We start from the raw sequence: 16,694 nt of genomic DNA, 5'->3' as shown, positions 1-16,694 counted from the left end.
TAATCGGCATACACCCCCTCGTGTGTCTTTAACATCCTGCAGACCTTAAGTTCACCTCGCTAGAATAAAGTAACGACAGGATAGCTTCTACCCATTTCTGCTTTTTAATATTTATTCTGACACAACCTTGCATGGTTATAAAGATCCAACTGTGGACTTTGGCTCATGGGACATTGAATGTTTAGCCTGCCATGAAAATGGGTTTTACTTTACGATCGTAGTAATGGTTGATACCGCTGGCCAATGAATGAAAATAAATCAGTTAGTGTCTTTATTTACATTCTGCAATCCAGTGATTCTGCTGTGAAAATTAGTTCATTTAAATTAATAGGTCTGAAAAAGTTTAAAAAAAGAAAAAGAAAGAAAGAAGAAAAGAATATGTACCACAATAGATAATACTACTACATCTTTCCATGCCAGTGATGAATAGTGACAGGCAGAACAATGAAATGATCTTCCACTAGATGGCAGAAGGTATAATGAACCTGTGTATGTATCATTTATACAAAAGAATTATAGCTGTGTATTCACTAACGCTAAGTCAATTTGTAAGTAAACTGAGATAAGTTAATCATGGTCGAAAAGCCAGGCTTACTTCAACCCCCCCCCATGCTGCATCGGTGCCTTATCAGTACAGCGCTGGTAAAAATGCAGGGGTAAAAAATGGCTTTCACTCAGCCCACCGAAGCAGTTCTGAGTGAAAATTCACACCACGGAACGGGAGGACGATAGAAACGCTCAATTTTCCAGTTTAGAGTTAGTATCAGAGGCATTGCAGCACATGCGTGTAAGGGAATAGCAGAGAATCGAAACGAGGGGTGTGGTGTTTCACACCTGACACACTCTTCCACCGCCACGCATTTAATTATCCAAACGCAAACAGCCATGTCCCTGTGGAAAGCACACACCAATGTCCAGATGAAAGCCAGTTTCAATGTATCCTGACAAGTTTCGGAGCTTGAAACCGATCACTTTTGAAACCGGGCTCCAGAGTGGAAAGATTTCAAAACATTGACACCATATGCAGGATACTCCTCCAGTGATGACGCAATAGTCGCAGCTATTGACGACGCGTTGTCGCAGATTGATGACGTATGGGCCGATCTCAGACATCAGTCTGTCTGGGGGCTTGGCTGTGTGGCGGCTGATTAATAAAAGGCTACAACAACAAACACAAATCTACTATGTATGCTTATGTAGCTCTACTAGCAGCACAAACAAGGGTATGCTTATGAATGTTACAAGCAACACAAAAACTGGGGTATTTTGTAGATATATTGATAAATGTAAAGCCACATTTTTATGTAACTATTAGCAGCGCCCTCCTTAAATGTGCCAAGTTGGCGCATTTAAGAGAAAGATAGATTTAAGACAACCGGGTCACTTTTCAAAATAAAATATTTTTAATCCTCGGCTAATCATTTAACCGGAAGTATAGTACGTTTTTTATTCTTTCAACTCTGCCGGGTCCCGGTGGTTGGGGACCACTGGCCTATTTTAATAATCTTTCATTGTGCTATTTATATAAAATTACATCACAACAATTTTAAGGGGTCCACCTAATAGGTGTGGATAGTTTTTTACTGAAACTAGTCAGCTAATCAAAGCGGTAGCATAAAAAATTATAGGATCGGTTGCAGTTGTGGACATCCGTAGAACGACACCAACATTTTTAAAATGTGGCCTTCTCAGTGAGTACAGTGTTCCCTGGTTTATCACCGGGGTTGCATTCCAAAAAAGAATCCCAGTAGGTGAAATCCATGAAGTAGTCAACTTTGTTTTTTACATTTATTATGTATGTTTTAAGGCTATAAAACCACACATTTCATACACTTTTTCAGACATGCATTAACATGTTTTTTTTTTCACATATATCACTCGTTTAAGCACTCTCAATGTTAAAATCTTCATAGATTAAAAAAAAAAAAAACCTACGCTACTGTAAAAAAAATATTCCAATTTAATATGATGAAAGACTTTCTGTCTCGACTGCTTTTGGATTGTATCTTCTTTATTATAAAGAGGCTTTATAGACATCCCGTATATTGTTATATTCGTAGTTTGCATGGAAGCACAAGTCACCCCCAGAGGCCTTGGCAGGGGTCACATCCACTTGGCCTTCTGCAACTCACACGTCAGCGCTCGATTAGCTTCTGCTCTCTGAACACAAAAGAATTTGCAAGACACTGCACACAAGTGGAGGCCCAGACAAGTTTGGTTTGAAAACTCATCACCCGAGTGTAAAAGCTCCATTCAGTGTGCATCCGTCAACAGCAGCAACGCAGCCTCTGCCCAAACCAGAGCCAGCTGGCCAGACAGCCGAAGGGCCACGCCCAGTCCGCCCCGCTGAGCCGGTCGGTGGTCTTGGACATGCGATATCGACATATGGTCTCACTCCATCTCTGACACCGGCTATGACCTCATTAACACCCACAAATGAAGTCATAGCCACCCGTCAACCTTTTGCTACGTCAACTTTAATCTCTTGGCTAGGACATGCTTTCAACGTTATGAACAGTATCGAAAAGGCATGTTTTAATGTTTTCTAAAGTGATTATTAAGATAAAATGACGTGTTTTGAAAAACTCAACAAACCTCATTGAGATCTCGTTCGTCCATTTTTCTATAGCAGTTTTCCTCATTAACTGTCAGTGAGCTGAATTCAGCCTGTCACAGAAAGGTGACAATTACAGTCAGAGAATTACTGCACTTCTTGAATGTGAAACGAACTGGGCCCGTTCAATAGGTCTACTCTAATAACTGAAAAATGTCATTCCTTTTTAGCATAACCCAGTTCCCAAATACAGTACATTTCGATTCTGGTGCCAATTTGCGCTCTGGGACACTCCTGACATTGTAAGCAACTTTAATAAGTTTACAACAGATTGTATGTAGTTAAGCTAACGTTTAAAAAAAAAAAAAACTTCAGATTGACAAATATGACGAATGGAGGGGGGAAAAAGCGAAGTCATGGAAAACACTTCTGACGTGGTGAGAGATCAATGACATGCTCACTCAAAGTCAAACATTGACTCTTGGGCCTGCCTTGAAAGTTACCCGTGATTTGCATTTCAACCACTTCCTCTACATTTGCATTTCTTTTTCTGCATTTAGGGGATTCGCGTCCCCGTTTTTTTTCTCGATTCATCCCATTTCAAATAAATCTCGCTATATTTTAATAAGGGAATTGAGGACAGCCGAGTATCCTTTTCCTTATCACGATACCGTCAGCTTGGCCCGCTGCGGGAGAATGAAGAGGTAGGGGACTTATGTCAAGTCCCATGACTTGTCTCAAGTCAAAATTTATTCAATTTAGGGCTTGCTTGGCTTAAATGTATCAAATTTTTAACTACACGACATGCCTGCTTACATTTGGCATTATTTACAAGACAGTGATCCATTTCTTCTGTTTTTGAGAAAATCTTTTGTTTCCGGGGGGGTGGGGGGTGCAGTCGGATCAAACTTGGCAATCCGCCAGGATGCTCCAATGTGAGTGCAGAAGCTTTCTCTGAAAGCAACACCTACTGTATGTTATCTTGTAAAAAATGTGTTATTCTGCAAAGTATTTTCCTTTGGAATATTATTAATTTTCTTTTAACTCTTTGACTGCCAGACGTTTCCAGAAAAGGGATGCCGTGGGTGCCAGCCGATTTAAGCATTTTTGACTGATCTTTCAAGGTCCACAGAAAATTATGTGTTTGGACTATGGAAACACACATACATCCAAATGAAAGATTGGACTCTCATCTTTCATCAGAAAAAAAAGTTAGTTTCTACCTTATTCCGTTTTTCAGTAATCAACAATAGAAAATGGCTAGTTTCACCTCTGTTTTGAAAAAAAACGTCTTTGGCACTCCTCCATAGGATTTTACTAAACGTTATTTAACGTTTTTGGCAGTCAAAGAGTTAACATCATCCTTCTCCAGCCTCTGAATTGAGACATATCACTGATCACACGCATTAGTCTAAATTGTCATTTAGAACGAAATGTTGTGCTATTATCCAACCCTTTCCCATTCACTCGCCCATCTCCGTAATGCTCCTGGTGCGATGAACATTTCCCTTGTCGTTATTTCTGCAGCATCAGAAAAAGCCATTACTTGGTCACACAGCTGCTTTTAAAAGTAATTCAATTGCCTTGTCTGTCTATCTTACACCAGCTCCCCAGCGTTAACCCTGAAACTCCAGCGCTGCCACCCGCGTTTTAATTTCTTGGCCTAATGAAGCGACAGCCGCTCTCCGACAAGTCGACGGGAGTCCACCAGCCTTTTTGTTTGTGTGTTTGCTTGCCACATTCGGATTTGAATCTTGATGTTCCATGCAATGCAAAACATATGTAGCCCAAGTGTTTTTCGGTTCTTTGCTTAAAAAAAAAAAAAGTGTATTGGAAGAAAAAGCCCACTCCCACTCCCAACAGTTATTCCAAGGTTCTCGAGATGTTTTTGCAAGGACCCTCTCATAATTAACACCTTCAAGTAAACGACATAGGAATAATTCTTTTAACTTTACACATAAAGATTCTTGACCTGTTTGATAGAACATAACCAAATTAAATAGAAATAAATTCACTTTTATACATTGCCACTAGTGCGCTGCTTCCAGTAACATCATGGATTATGAACAAAAACACAGTAATTAACGATTAACGGTTTATTTTGCCAATTTTTAGTCCATTCCAGTGACATTATGAAAAATTGTCTGGCGAGTTTAGTTTCCGCTAAGAAACAGACAATATGAGCAGGATTATTTTTATTATTTTTTTCCATGTTGCAAGAAAGTACACCGGTGGGATACAATAACAGTCAGTCAGTAAAAAATATTTTACCAAGGTTGCCTTTTCTCACCTGTACAACTCTAAATGAGAAAAAAATGTGAGAGCTAGAATTTCTGCATGCATGCACGGATGTCAGATTTTAAGTGCATGATAACAACTATCAACGCTTAATTGGCCCAAATCAATGGTTAGGAGGAGTAATTGGTGCAGTATATTTTTTTAAGCACACCTATCATACATTATTTAGATAGGTCTATGCACTTTTTTATCTATGGCAAATTATTTTGCGGCCACCCAAAAAACCCTAGTTTGAAAACCATTGCATTAAAGGCATGGAATTACTTTGCCAGAGCAAATTCCATCAGTGTCTTCATCTCCATTAACTGGGTCATTTGGATTTTAACACTGACATGTTCAAACACTGGCAGACATACAGCCACTTCTTTCGCCTTAACATCATGCTGTTTTAATAGGAATAGCTGCGTCAGGGTCGGCTGTCAGATTGGATTCATTTTCCATCCATTGGGTTTTGGGTGTGACTACGCTAATCGGATAACAGTGCAAAATAGATGAGCGATAATACACAAGGACCAAAGAGATCTTTTTACTTTGTGATATTTTCTGCCTCAATTCAGGCCATCATTTGTCCGCCTCATGTGTTCAGGCAATAAAGTAAAGAATGATAATAACAACAATCTCACTTTTATCCAAGGATAATTACTACATACACTGGTACTGTATATATGGATCAAAAAAAAAATTGTTTTTTTTATCCAAATCTTAAGTGAAAAGTAGAAGGTGTTTGCAAGAGTTTTTTTTCATCTACCAAGGATCTCTCTTAGCCTCGGTTCTCTTTTCTATGTTATGCCAACCAAAATGACTAAACGGTCCAAAAAATCTATGAAGAGAAAAGTTGATTTTTTTTGCTGAGTTTTATCCCCCGCCACTGTGGCATCCCACATGGTGTCCCACAAGGTGTCCTAGGCAGCTATTCTTCTTTTTTGTTTTTGTCTTTACTGCATAAAATAATCCTGAAACCCATTTCGCATTCACATTCAGTAACCCCTTAAATGCAACTTAAAGAGGCACGTTGATGCCATTTCATGGAACTCTGTATAAAGTTTTACTGAGAGTGCCGCTTTGAGACACAGCATAAACTTCAACTTGTAGCCTCAAAGTTAACTTAATTCTTCCAACATCTGTTTGTAAATGTACCCAGGTGGACTGCCTAACGTTGTGCTAACAGACCTCCCCGCCTGGCATCGCCACCATGTTCATTTCAAGCACTCCAGGGCATGAGTATTAAACGCAGCGAAAATATTTGCAGCTGTAAGGTGCCGCGAGTCATCCTCTTAGAGCTCAATGTAAGCCATCAGTGGACAATCGTTTAATGAGCGAGCCGGAAACACTTTAAAGCTGCGAGTTCAGTTTTAACTTCAGAAAAACACAAGCCAGGTTCTGGGTTTCTTATTGCCTTTATTTGGAGGTTGAAGAGTTAAAATGTATCACCCACAGGTACATATGAATCGTAACTATTGTTAAAGTGGAAGTCAACCATAAACATTTCTTCACATAACATAACATAATATGTTAAATGTGACCTCACTAGTCTAAACATGACATTCTGATTAATACTACAATTGTGGAATATGAGTTATGAAACAAAATTCAGCTGTTTTTATCCATCTCAGGGGGCGGCCATTTTGCCACTTGCTGTCGACTGAAGATGACATCAATGTTGCTTAGGGCTCAGACAACGACCAATCACAGCTCACCAGTTTTCTGAAGCTGCACTGTGATTGGTTGTTACCTGAGACCTGAGCAACGTTGATGTCATCTTCAGTCAAGGGCTGGATTTGGCTGCTTAACTCATATTTCACTAACACAATATTAAACAGAATAACATATTATTGTCGTAAAATATTTGGGTGGTTGACTAATCCTTTGGGTATTGTTATAAAACACAATTTGTGTGTACTGTATATACAGTACAATATTTTTATGACTTTCTGGTTTTGAGGAAAAGTTCCACTGTAATCACCCGGCCTCAAAAGTATAATGGAAAAGCGACTGCACAGGGCGGAACCAAGGGCAATTGACCATAAACCTAAACCTTGTCCAAAACTCTAAACCCTAACATAAATCTAACCTTTACCCCTCATCCTACCCCTATTAGATATTTTGAGTCCCAGTACTTTATAGAAGTGTTTTGCCTCGATTGAGTTGATATCAAAGATGGTTAAAGTCCCTCAAGGGTAAACTCAAAATGTGTTCATTAGGATGACGCCTCCTTAAATGTGTCAGACTGGTTTTCTAGCCTTTTATCTTTTTTGGAGGGAATTGCCGGCGACATCAGTATGATTTACATGTCTTCTTTATAGATGTTAGCAGCTGTTAACGTAATCGCTAATCAGTCTGCGGTCCTCAGACATTCTGCTGCTAGTTAGCGTTATTGGCTGCACTTAAAGGTGAGCATCTCTGCAGTGGATCCCACCGCACCTGCTCTCTGTTTAACATCCATGAATAGTTTATATCTACCGGCATCTGCTAGGGCACACACATACACACACAGATCATTGTCGCTTTAAGTCTCATTAAATACGTGCTAAATCTAGAGAGCTCAACATTGAGTGTTGGATTTATCGGTGATCATCATATAAGTGCGCCGTTGTTTTGGACGGCAAGTCGTGTGCGTTCACCTCAACAGTAAATATCCTCATTTCTGTCATCATCCATAAAAGTAGACTGATTGTCTTTGTGTTTAATTGAAAGAAGACATTTGCATTTACTTTGAAAAAGAATGATCAAAAATGTAGCCTTTTTTCTGACATATTATGGGCCAGTGACTGACACAATTAGCATTTTTTGCACTGTCAATTTCGAAATAATATCCTATTTTGAAAACAGGGATGGAACTTCAAAAGTTTTTTTCTTAATCGGATTCATCCATTAGTCAAAGAAATAATCTATTATTAGAATAATTGTTAGTTGAAGCTGAACTGGAAGCCTCTGCAGAACAATACTGGGCTATAAATGTGGTCTTGCAGTGGTGTTAGGGGGATAACAAGGGACGCTTCTTTTATAGTTTCCCTTTCCCCGTACCAGCATGAATCCTGTTCAATCTGTCAGCCATCGGCTAATTGTAACACTCGCCACGACAGTTCGTCACTTGCTGAGAGCGCTATTAACGTGAAACTTTCATCCGCTGCTTGAAATGGCTTCACGTACTTTTCAAATGTATTTCCGTTAGCCTGAAGGAGAAAGACGGCAGCTTCCCTTGTGCTCGGTGAAACGGAAATCATAGGAAGCGAGAGGTGTGGTAATGGTACCACAGAGGTGTTACTTTTACTGTACCCACTAATGCCATCAGTCAGATTCTGTAATGCAGAACTGGAGCACCTTGTTGACTATATTACTGTCCGCAACAAAAAAGACTCACTGGTTCTCCTTGGAGAGTTTGAAAAATGCCCTCACAACCAGTTTTCAATGGGCAGATCTATCAAAAGAGGGTGTGCAAAAAAGATTGATGGAGTCATGCCCAAAATTAAACAGGAAGTGGACCATGTTGGTTGGAAGCAGGCGTTTTCGGCAAATTCCAGACTTCTTACTTACTCCGATGAGGGAATTTGCTCAAATGAGACCCTAGAATGTATCCTAAACAGATGGGTGATGCCAGATTGTGAAGCTTTTCTAATGCGGGCGGAGTATGGCTTCATGGTTTCTTAATCATTTCTCTGAAAGGAGACCTATTCTTGAAATAAAATTAACCCTGACACAAATTATCAGTAATCTACATGAAATTGAAAAGGTCTAGAGGATTCATATTTTAAATTGAATCACAAGTTTGGCCATTTTTATTTAAAGCAGCCATTTAGGGAAAATTCCAGGACTTTGGCAAACTCCGAATGGGAAATTTGCCCAAATAAGCCCCAGACAGATGAGTGACTATGAATTGCAAAGCTTTTTTGCCTCCACCTTTATGATGTTTAGTAAAGCATGGCATTTTGAGAATATTTTTTGCCTCCACCTTTATGATGTTTAGTAAAGCATGGCATTTTGAGAATATTTTTTGAAGATTTGCCATCAAGTACTTGCAGTTCTTGAGAAAAGAAAAATTGTCCTTGACACAAAATAGAGTAGACATCATGTTGGTTATGAGAAACACTTCTTTTTTTTTATGCTAATTTAAAGGCTCACTATACAAGCAAACCTATTTCATTACTGCTGGCCATTTAATATTCTCAAAGTGATCAATTGTCACTTTCAGGGCCTCAAAATGCCTGAACACAGTGTGATATATATATTTTTAAACTTATTACTATGTATTGTATTGCTAACTGTATTTTTTTGTTTGTTTTCTTTCAAAAAGTGGGTCCCCGTGTTGTCCGACTTCGAACAGAGGGGGACGGTGTGGAGCTTTGTGCCTGGGAAGCCCAGCCAGCCTTTGCACCTGGGGGACTACAACCTGGACGGCTTCCCCGACGCCCTGGTGGTCCTCCGCAACACCAGCGGCAGGTAGGGCTGCTTTGAAAATGCACCACCGGATAACATCGCTTGATGTATCATTATTCTTCATGAACCATAATACACAGCTTCTCTTGACAAATATGTCCAGTAATAGGATTACATTGAGATTTGGCACATTTGCAGATAATCGTGTCATCTGTGTTCCTGTAGATGTAGCATGACCTTAGCCACAACGTTTAGTACACCTAATGGCATCCCAATTCAGAGGTGGCATATTTTATTGTCACGGGCACTACATATTTTAGCAACACTTTGAAAGTTCAGACTATAAACACAACGCAGATCAAAAATTTTTTTTATTAAATTGAGTATTTTTCTTTTTTATCCTTACTATAATAACAATTAGTGCTACAGCGTAGACATTTTTAATTTATTTTTTGATTAATGTTTTTGTTTTTGGAATCAACACAATTCTCTCATCTATATTTTTTGTTTTTTTATGTTTTCTATCTTTTTCATTTTAATAAAAGTTGTCATTTATAAATTTTTTTTTTCTAATTGCTTTTCCATTGCAATTTATAGGTAGTGTGGCACTTGCATATTCTCCACAAATTAAGTGCAACCACCCGCACCCCACTCACTCTTTTCCTGATGCATTTCATGGACATAAGTAGCGACGTATCAACAATAATTCAGTCAGTCTGAGCACGGCCCTGCACCAGTGAAAGAAGGCAGCTAAGGTGAGCGTGATCTTCAGCATGCAGACAGACCGCTGATAAGAAAGCCCTTTTAAAAGTCATTACGCCATGTGCCGAGACGTACACATGGTAGACACCAGTGTGTGTGTGTGTGTGTGTGTGTGTGTGTGTGTGTGTGTGTGTGTGTGTGTGTGTGTGCGTGCGTGTATTGAAGGACCTATATGGATTATTCTAAGAGATGAAGATAAGATAGTTGAAGAGGTCAGAACTGTGACCATTGATGCATACTGATTGATGTGTGTGTGTGTGCGCGTTTATGTATGCGCGCATGCTGTGGCCATTGTCAGAGACTGCAGGATAGCCGGTAAGAGCCTCAACGGACATATACACACGCACATATTTGAACCCTACATTCTGGGCAAAGCCACATATAATCATGGCTAAATCCCACCGAGCTTAACCCTTGAAGGACACCACACCCCTGCCATGGAGAAATGACTGCGCTCTCACCAACACTAATCGCACGAGCTGCTAGAGCTTCCTATTCCATTTCCTCCGCGTTTGTAAACCCGTGGCGTCGTAATCCGCCACAAGCAGCAAACATACCCTGCTAGCATAAAGCGAGGGTTGTCGGAATTTCTGGAGAAATTTCAGGATTAACCTCAATATGACATCTTGGTCTTAAAATGTGAATAGCATGATCAAGAGAACTCTTTAAATGGCAATTTTAATTGAATTACTTAATGTCTTGGTCCATGAATTTTGCTCCTTCATAATAACAGTTTAAATCATAAATATACCTTTACCATAATTTCAAACTCATTTTACTGCATTACCCTGTATCTTGTTAGGACTGAAGATCTTTCATCCTAGAGAAGGTCATCAGGTGGTTAAAACAAAAACAAAAAACTGACTTAGTCACAGGTTTAAAGTGACTTTTGAAATCTAGGTTGGACTCGATAATCACACCAAGATTTAAGTCCATAGATGGAAATAAACGCTTGGAAGAAATGAGCCAGAAAACATTTCAAAGCCGAGCAGAGCCTTAGAAACTCAAGACGATGAATCTTTTGGGACTATATGCTGACATTAACCACTTTGGATATCGCAATAAATGTGCTGATGGTAGTCACCAAAGCTAACCCTAGCATAATTTATGTTGGAGATTGTATCAGTGTGTCCTGTCGCACAATCTATGATTTCCTCCCAAGCAAATATTTAGACAGCAAACACTTAAATCCAAGCTCTCTTGCTCCCTCAGCCTTTTCATCCTCCCGCTGGGTTATTTTTAGCAGCTTTCACAAGCGCTTGCCATCATAAGGAATGGCTGCTTTTTAAATGATCACATTTGGGGACGAGCGATATGCTGGAAATCTCCATGTGTGCTTGATAGTATCATGACTGTTCACCAAAAGTCCAGTTGGGTTTCCACAGTTTCCAGTACCAAAATGACCATCTTGACACGAGTTTGAAACTATGCATTGTAGTAGTGGTATAGTAGATACATGTTATGGACTTGTGTGACTCAGAGACACTTTCTTTCTGAAGTGGTCCGGTTTACTTGTATCACTTGAGTCGGTAACCAATACATTTGAATCATTAGAGTCTGCTGTGTTTTTTTTATGCGTTCACAAATTTGAGTCAGTTAAACCAGAGGTCCCCAACCCTGGTCCTCAGGGACCGGTATCCAGCCTGTTTTCCATGCCTCCCACAGCCAACACAGGTGGAGATCGCTATCAGCCTTCTCCAGAGATTGCTGATTAGCTGATGATATGAATCACCTGTGTTGGCTGTGGGAGGCATGGAAAACAGGCTGGATACCGGTCCCTGTGGACCAGGGTTGGGGACCTCTGAGTTAAACGATACAACGGAATCATCGTGAGTTCTGTAACAAAAAACAAAAGTTAATTATAAATAAACTGATAAAAGTGAATCGACTGAGCCCCGCTCATTTCAGTCAGTGAACCGATATCGACTCATTTGAGTTTGCAGTGTTCCAACTCCATTGAGTTGGCTAAGTTAAGTCAAGTTAGTGAACCAATATTGTCCAATCATCCGAGTCCGCTGTCTTCTGTGAGTATGCTAACGCAAGTAACTGAGCCGGTATGTCAGAATCACTACACTTTGAGGTGTTTCTGGTGGAGCTCCACTGGCTTGAGTAAGAGAACTGATACAACTGAATTAAATGTCTTCAGTGTTTCTGGTGAATTTGCTAACTTGAGTTCTTGAACTGATTCAACCAAACCGACTTAAGTCTGGGGTGGTCCCGTTGATTCTGCTAACTTGTGTCTTCTCTGTCTCCGGTGAGTCCACTAACTCAAGTCAGTAAACCAAAACAACCAAATCAACTGAGGCTTCTGTGTTTCTGGTGAGCCACATTTAATACATTTGAGTTTTTTAGGCATCAAAATTCCTCCAAATAGAATATTTCTATCGAATAAACAAATGTTTTAACAGCCAGTTCATAAGACTCTTCTTAACTTTATAAAGAATCACTTCATACGTAGTAAATTACCTTTAATTTCTGTACACCTCCCTTAAGTAATTGCCATTTGATTTTCCCCAGTCAGTTTACCTCACTCAGCTCATTTACTCATTAGCAACGCAGATATTTATTCAGTGGATTTGCTGATTCGGGCTAATGCATCCTACATGAGCATTACCCCGAAATTATGGTAAATAAAAGCCCTTTCACACTGGCTCTCAGGTCAAATTGGGACATCTGACGTAGAACTAGCATTCATTGGCCTGTCATGCCTGTCAAACAGAAATCCTGGAAGCAAACCCAAGTTAATGTATTTGCACAGCTGATTTGGCTTTGTGTATTTTGATCATTAAGATGCATGGCATTGTTGTCAACATAACCACATCTCGCATTGGTACCTTACACAGGACAGAAATCGAAGGAAAAAAACACATTCAGATAATTGGATGGAAGATGACAGTTGCTTTCAAAACAAAGGAGCCAGGCCAGTAAGTCTTGGGTATTAAACTTCACAACCTGATTGCCGCTTACACAGAAAGGCCTGTTAGACCTTTGTTACTATTTTGTAAATTGGCTTCAATCCCCCATTGCACATTGGTACCTTTCACATGTGGTTCTCAAACTAGACTCTTTGCTATAAAATAGGGTCCAATCTAATTAGGGCTCTCTTTTTAGGCTGATTTTTGATGCATATTAAAAAAAATTCCAACAACAAATTATTTGGTCAGATGTCTCCCCTGGAAGAGTACCCAAAAAGTTTCAGAGTGAAGGACAGCGAGCCAGGAGGAAAACGGGCCAAGATGGTCTGTGTGCAATCCAGCTCTGACTAAATAAAATACATCTAGAGAGAAACCATGTTGACTTCAGTGTCGGTCATCCAAGTCTGTTTGTGTTAGCATCGTCCTCTTTTTTTTCTTTTTTTTTGAGCCCGGGTGTCATTTCCACCGGCAGCTCCTAAAAGCAGCAAACATTAAATCCAGGTCACGGGACAGACGACGCCTCCAGACGCTGTCTCATCCCTTGAGTGTGTGTTGAGCATTGTTGCAGCACAAGATCACAGACTGCGCACAAGCTAATCATTTGGGATTAAGAGGAACAGTGGAGAGCGGCTTGCCACGTTTTTTTCCCCAGGTGTTTCCGCGTGTCATCAATGTTGTCTTGCCCCCGTTCTGATGTAATCAAAATTGAACAGCTGTGTGATTGAAGATGACAAAACAAAAGTCCATTAATTAATTGGTAGGTAGGTAGGTAGGTAGTACGGGTGGGAATCTTTGAATGTCTCACGATTCGATTCTTATTTTTCGGGGTCTGCGATTCGATTCAGAATCGATTTTCAATTATGAATGATTTTTTATTCAAAATGATTTAATTAACAATGATTTCTGCTTCAATTTATAGATGTGCAAGGAATCGTAATGATCTACTCCAGTCTGACTCGCTAATTAGTGAGCTACTCATGGCACTTTTATCACTCAAAAGAACGGCTCCACGCTGCAAAAAAACATTTTTTATTGGAATAACTTGATTGTGACTTTTTCCTCTCTAATGTGGCTACAAATGTAGACCGCGTGGAACCACACTGCCCCTAAGTGGCCAAATCGAGTACAACAGCGCTCCCAATAAATGCACACACAAACAAAGGCAAGACAGTATAAAATAATTTAAATAAAATTGATTTTGGGATTTTTCTGAATCGTACTAAGTGAGAATCGCGATTCTTATGAGAATCGATTTTTTGGGGCACACCCCTAGTAGGTAGGTAGGTAGGTAGGTAGGTAGGTAGGTAGGTAGATACAATACGTAGATGCAGGTAGGTCAGTAGGTAGATAGCATTTTTACAAGTATATCAATTTTGTAAGCTTCTTTTATATTATGTAGTTGGTCCGTTCATTAATTAAATTGTTTAGTTAAATATTTCAATTAATTTGGGGTTAACCATTTAGTTTGTGAACGAATAGAATTAAAAAAGGATGTCCATCGTTACCCTGATGTCGCTTAATCAGCGTGGCTATGCTAGCCGCCATCATGGTACCCTCATGGTCAAACAGAACATTTCTGTAGAAATGTTCTGTTTGTTTTAGCAGTGACATGTTTGCCTATAGATAGGAGATTATGCTGAGCAGCAATCATGTTGTTTCTTCTTGTTCACACATGACAATATGGCATCTTGATTAAATGCCACAAAGGTCATGGGACTTAGACCCCAGCGGATGATTCGGGTCAGAAAAGATTACATGCAAAAGAGGAGCGTGATTGACACCCTGAACTCCTGGCATCTTTGCATTTCACGAGAGGCAGTTAGGAATGCTCATTACCGCCATCTACAGGAGTGGAGGTCCTGAGAAGATCTTAACACGCTTAAATCCACAATGGTTTCTTTAACTACACATGCAATCCTCGAGTGAGTATTGTGTCTATTCATAAATTGTCTGTGTAACATTTGGAATACTCGGAGGATGTCTCAGAGAGCATTAGGGGGAGCAACCCTCGCTGAAGTACCCTCTGAGCAAGTATATAAACACACAGGAGAGCAATTATCTCCTACATTATTTTATTTTTGTACTTTTTCCTGTCATAGATACTCTGCGGGGGGGAAAGGATAAAGATAATGGCTCCCTCTTCGACTCACCCATTTAACACTGAAAATTAATTATGTCTTCCTCGTTACGCTTTCGTGGCTCTCAGAGGGACTTGTAGAGTCTGTGTACTTACAGTAGATATGTGTCAGTGCACCAAGTATACATGTATCATGTCAGTGTCATGAAGGTGGGAAAAAAAGTATTTACTTAATTTTCTACTGCAAGGACCAATCAGTTTTCTCTATGAATGTAAAAATTCGAACACAACTTTAAGATGTGTGAAGTTATAGCTCTCGCAAGAAACTATATCAAGCCAAGTAAACTAAGTAAAACTACTACGAACTTTCAGAGGGAAATTGCTGCAGGGGGCCTGGGAGTCAAGTCTCACAGCTGTCCATTTTTTTTTCATCATTGATGTAGACTGATACCTGCGAGAAGCCAGGAAATGACATTTATTCTCCGTCATCACTAGTAACGCACAGCGCATAAAAGCCAGTTTATTAGTGCGAGTTGAAGTCTCTCACGGGATTTGAAGAGGTTCCATTTGAAATTGTTTAGAATATTATATTTTGTTTTAAGATGCACAATTAGCTGAAGTCACGAGATGTTCTGTACATTTTTAGAATTAATTATTTAATTCATTATTCTTTTATTGTTATTAGTAATATTATTATATTGATTAATCAAAAAATCTGATAAAAAACTTTATTTTGCATTAAATTGTTTTAAAAAAATAATAATTCTCAATTACTGTTTATTATCCAATTTCAGTATTGTTATTTATTTGGTATTGTTTAGTGATTAAAACAACTAAGCAGCAATTATGCAATATCACATGAGAGGGGGTGATGTTTTCAATGAAGGACTACAGGATCAGTTTAATTACTGTTGAGAGGCTGAACTCGGACAATTTGGACAATTTTGTTTAACGATGGCTCTAAATCAATACTAAATTACATCACATAAATAGATTAATTGATTACTTTTAGCACCTTAAATTAAAATTATTTCATTAAAATATTTTGTTCCTTTTTGCTGAGCATACTTGGTTAATTTTTTATTTTTTTTTAATTAAGCATATGGTACAAATAAAAGCCAAATTACAAGCAAAACGTACTTGTACCTTTGATCATTTAAAAATAAATGGTTGGGATATTTTGAAAAAAAAAAAACTCCAATTCTTATTTTATTCAATGGGGGAAAATGGCTATTTTTTTCACAAAGCCCGTTGTTCTCTTTTTGAAATCCTACAAAAATGTATTGAAAGCAGGCTACTTGACAGCAATGTCAGCATTGCTGTGTCGAGAGAAGCGAAGGCAATTTGAGCTGAGTTTCAAAAATGACTTTGATCCACGCTGATGGAGATCAGCTCGGAATGTTTCCATGGCGACGCACACGGAAAGCGTATGTGTGTGTGTGTATGTCCTCTATGGGTGTGTGTTTTATTTAGCACAGACAAAACACTTGACAATAGAGTCAAGGTCCTGCTGGCGGTAAGCGTTCACCCGGGGCCAATAGAAAATGTGTTCCATTGTTCTCTCAACATGTAATTCAAGTGCTTTTAAATGTGACTGCTGGATTAGGTTACAAAATCATTAAGTCACAATTTAAACACAAATGGCAGCAGAGTACAGACCTCCCTAAAGCCAAATAATCCTAATTCAACCAATTGCGGAATGTACACCTCTATG

The 16,694-nt window shown here is 39.2% G+C and overlaps 1 protein-coding gene across 1 annotated transcript in view; it reads left to right on the top strand.

The window, feature by feature from the left end:
* itfg1 (integrin alpha FG-GAP repeat containing 1) overlaps positions 1-16,694 on the top strand; it is a 93,342-nt gene that overhangs the window by 32,198 nt on the left and 44,450 nt on the right. Inside the window, exon 10 of the mRNA XM_077564296.1 lies at positions 9,144-9,289. Coding sequence (XP_077420422.1) covers positions 9,144-9,289 — 146 coding nt within the window. The remainder of the gene's footprint in view (positions 1-9,143; positions 9,290-16,694) is intronic.

Source organism: Vanacampus margaritifer, chromosome 4 (assembly GCF_051991255.1).
Source record: "Vanacampus margaritifer isolate UIUO_Vmar chromosome 4, RoL_Vmar_1.0, whole genome shotgun sequence".
Lineage (NCBI taxonomy): Eukaryota > Metazoa > Chordata > Actinopteri > Syngnathiformes > Syngnathidae > Vanacampus > Vanacampus margaritifer.
This window is presented reverse-complemented; position numbering and strand designations above follow the sequence as displayed.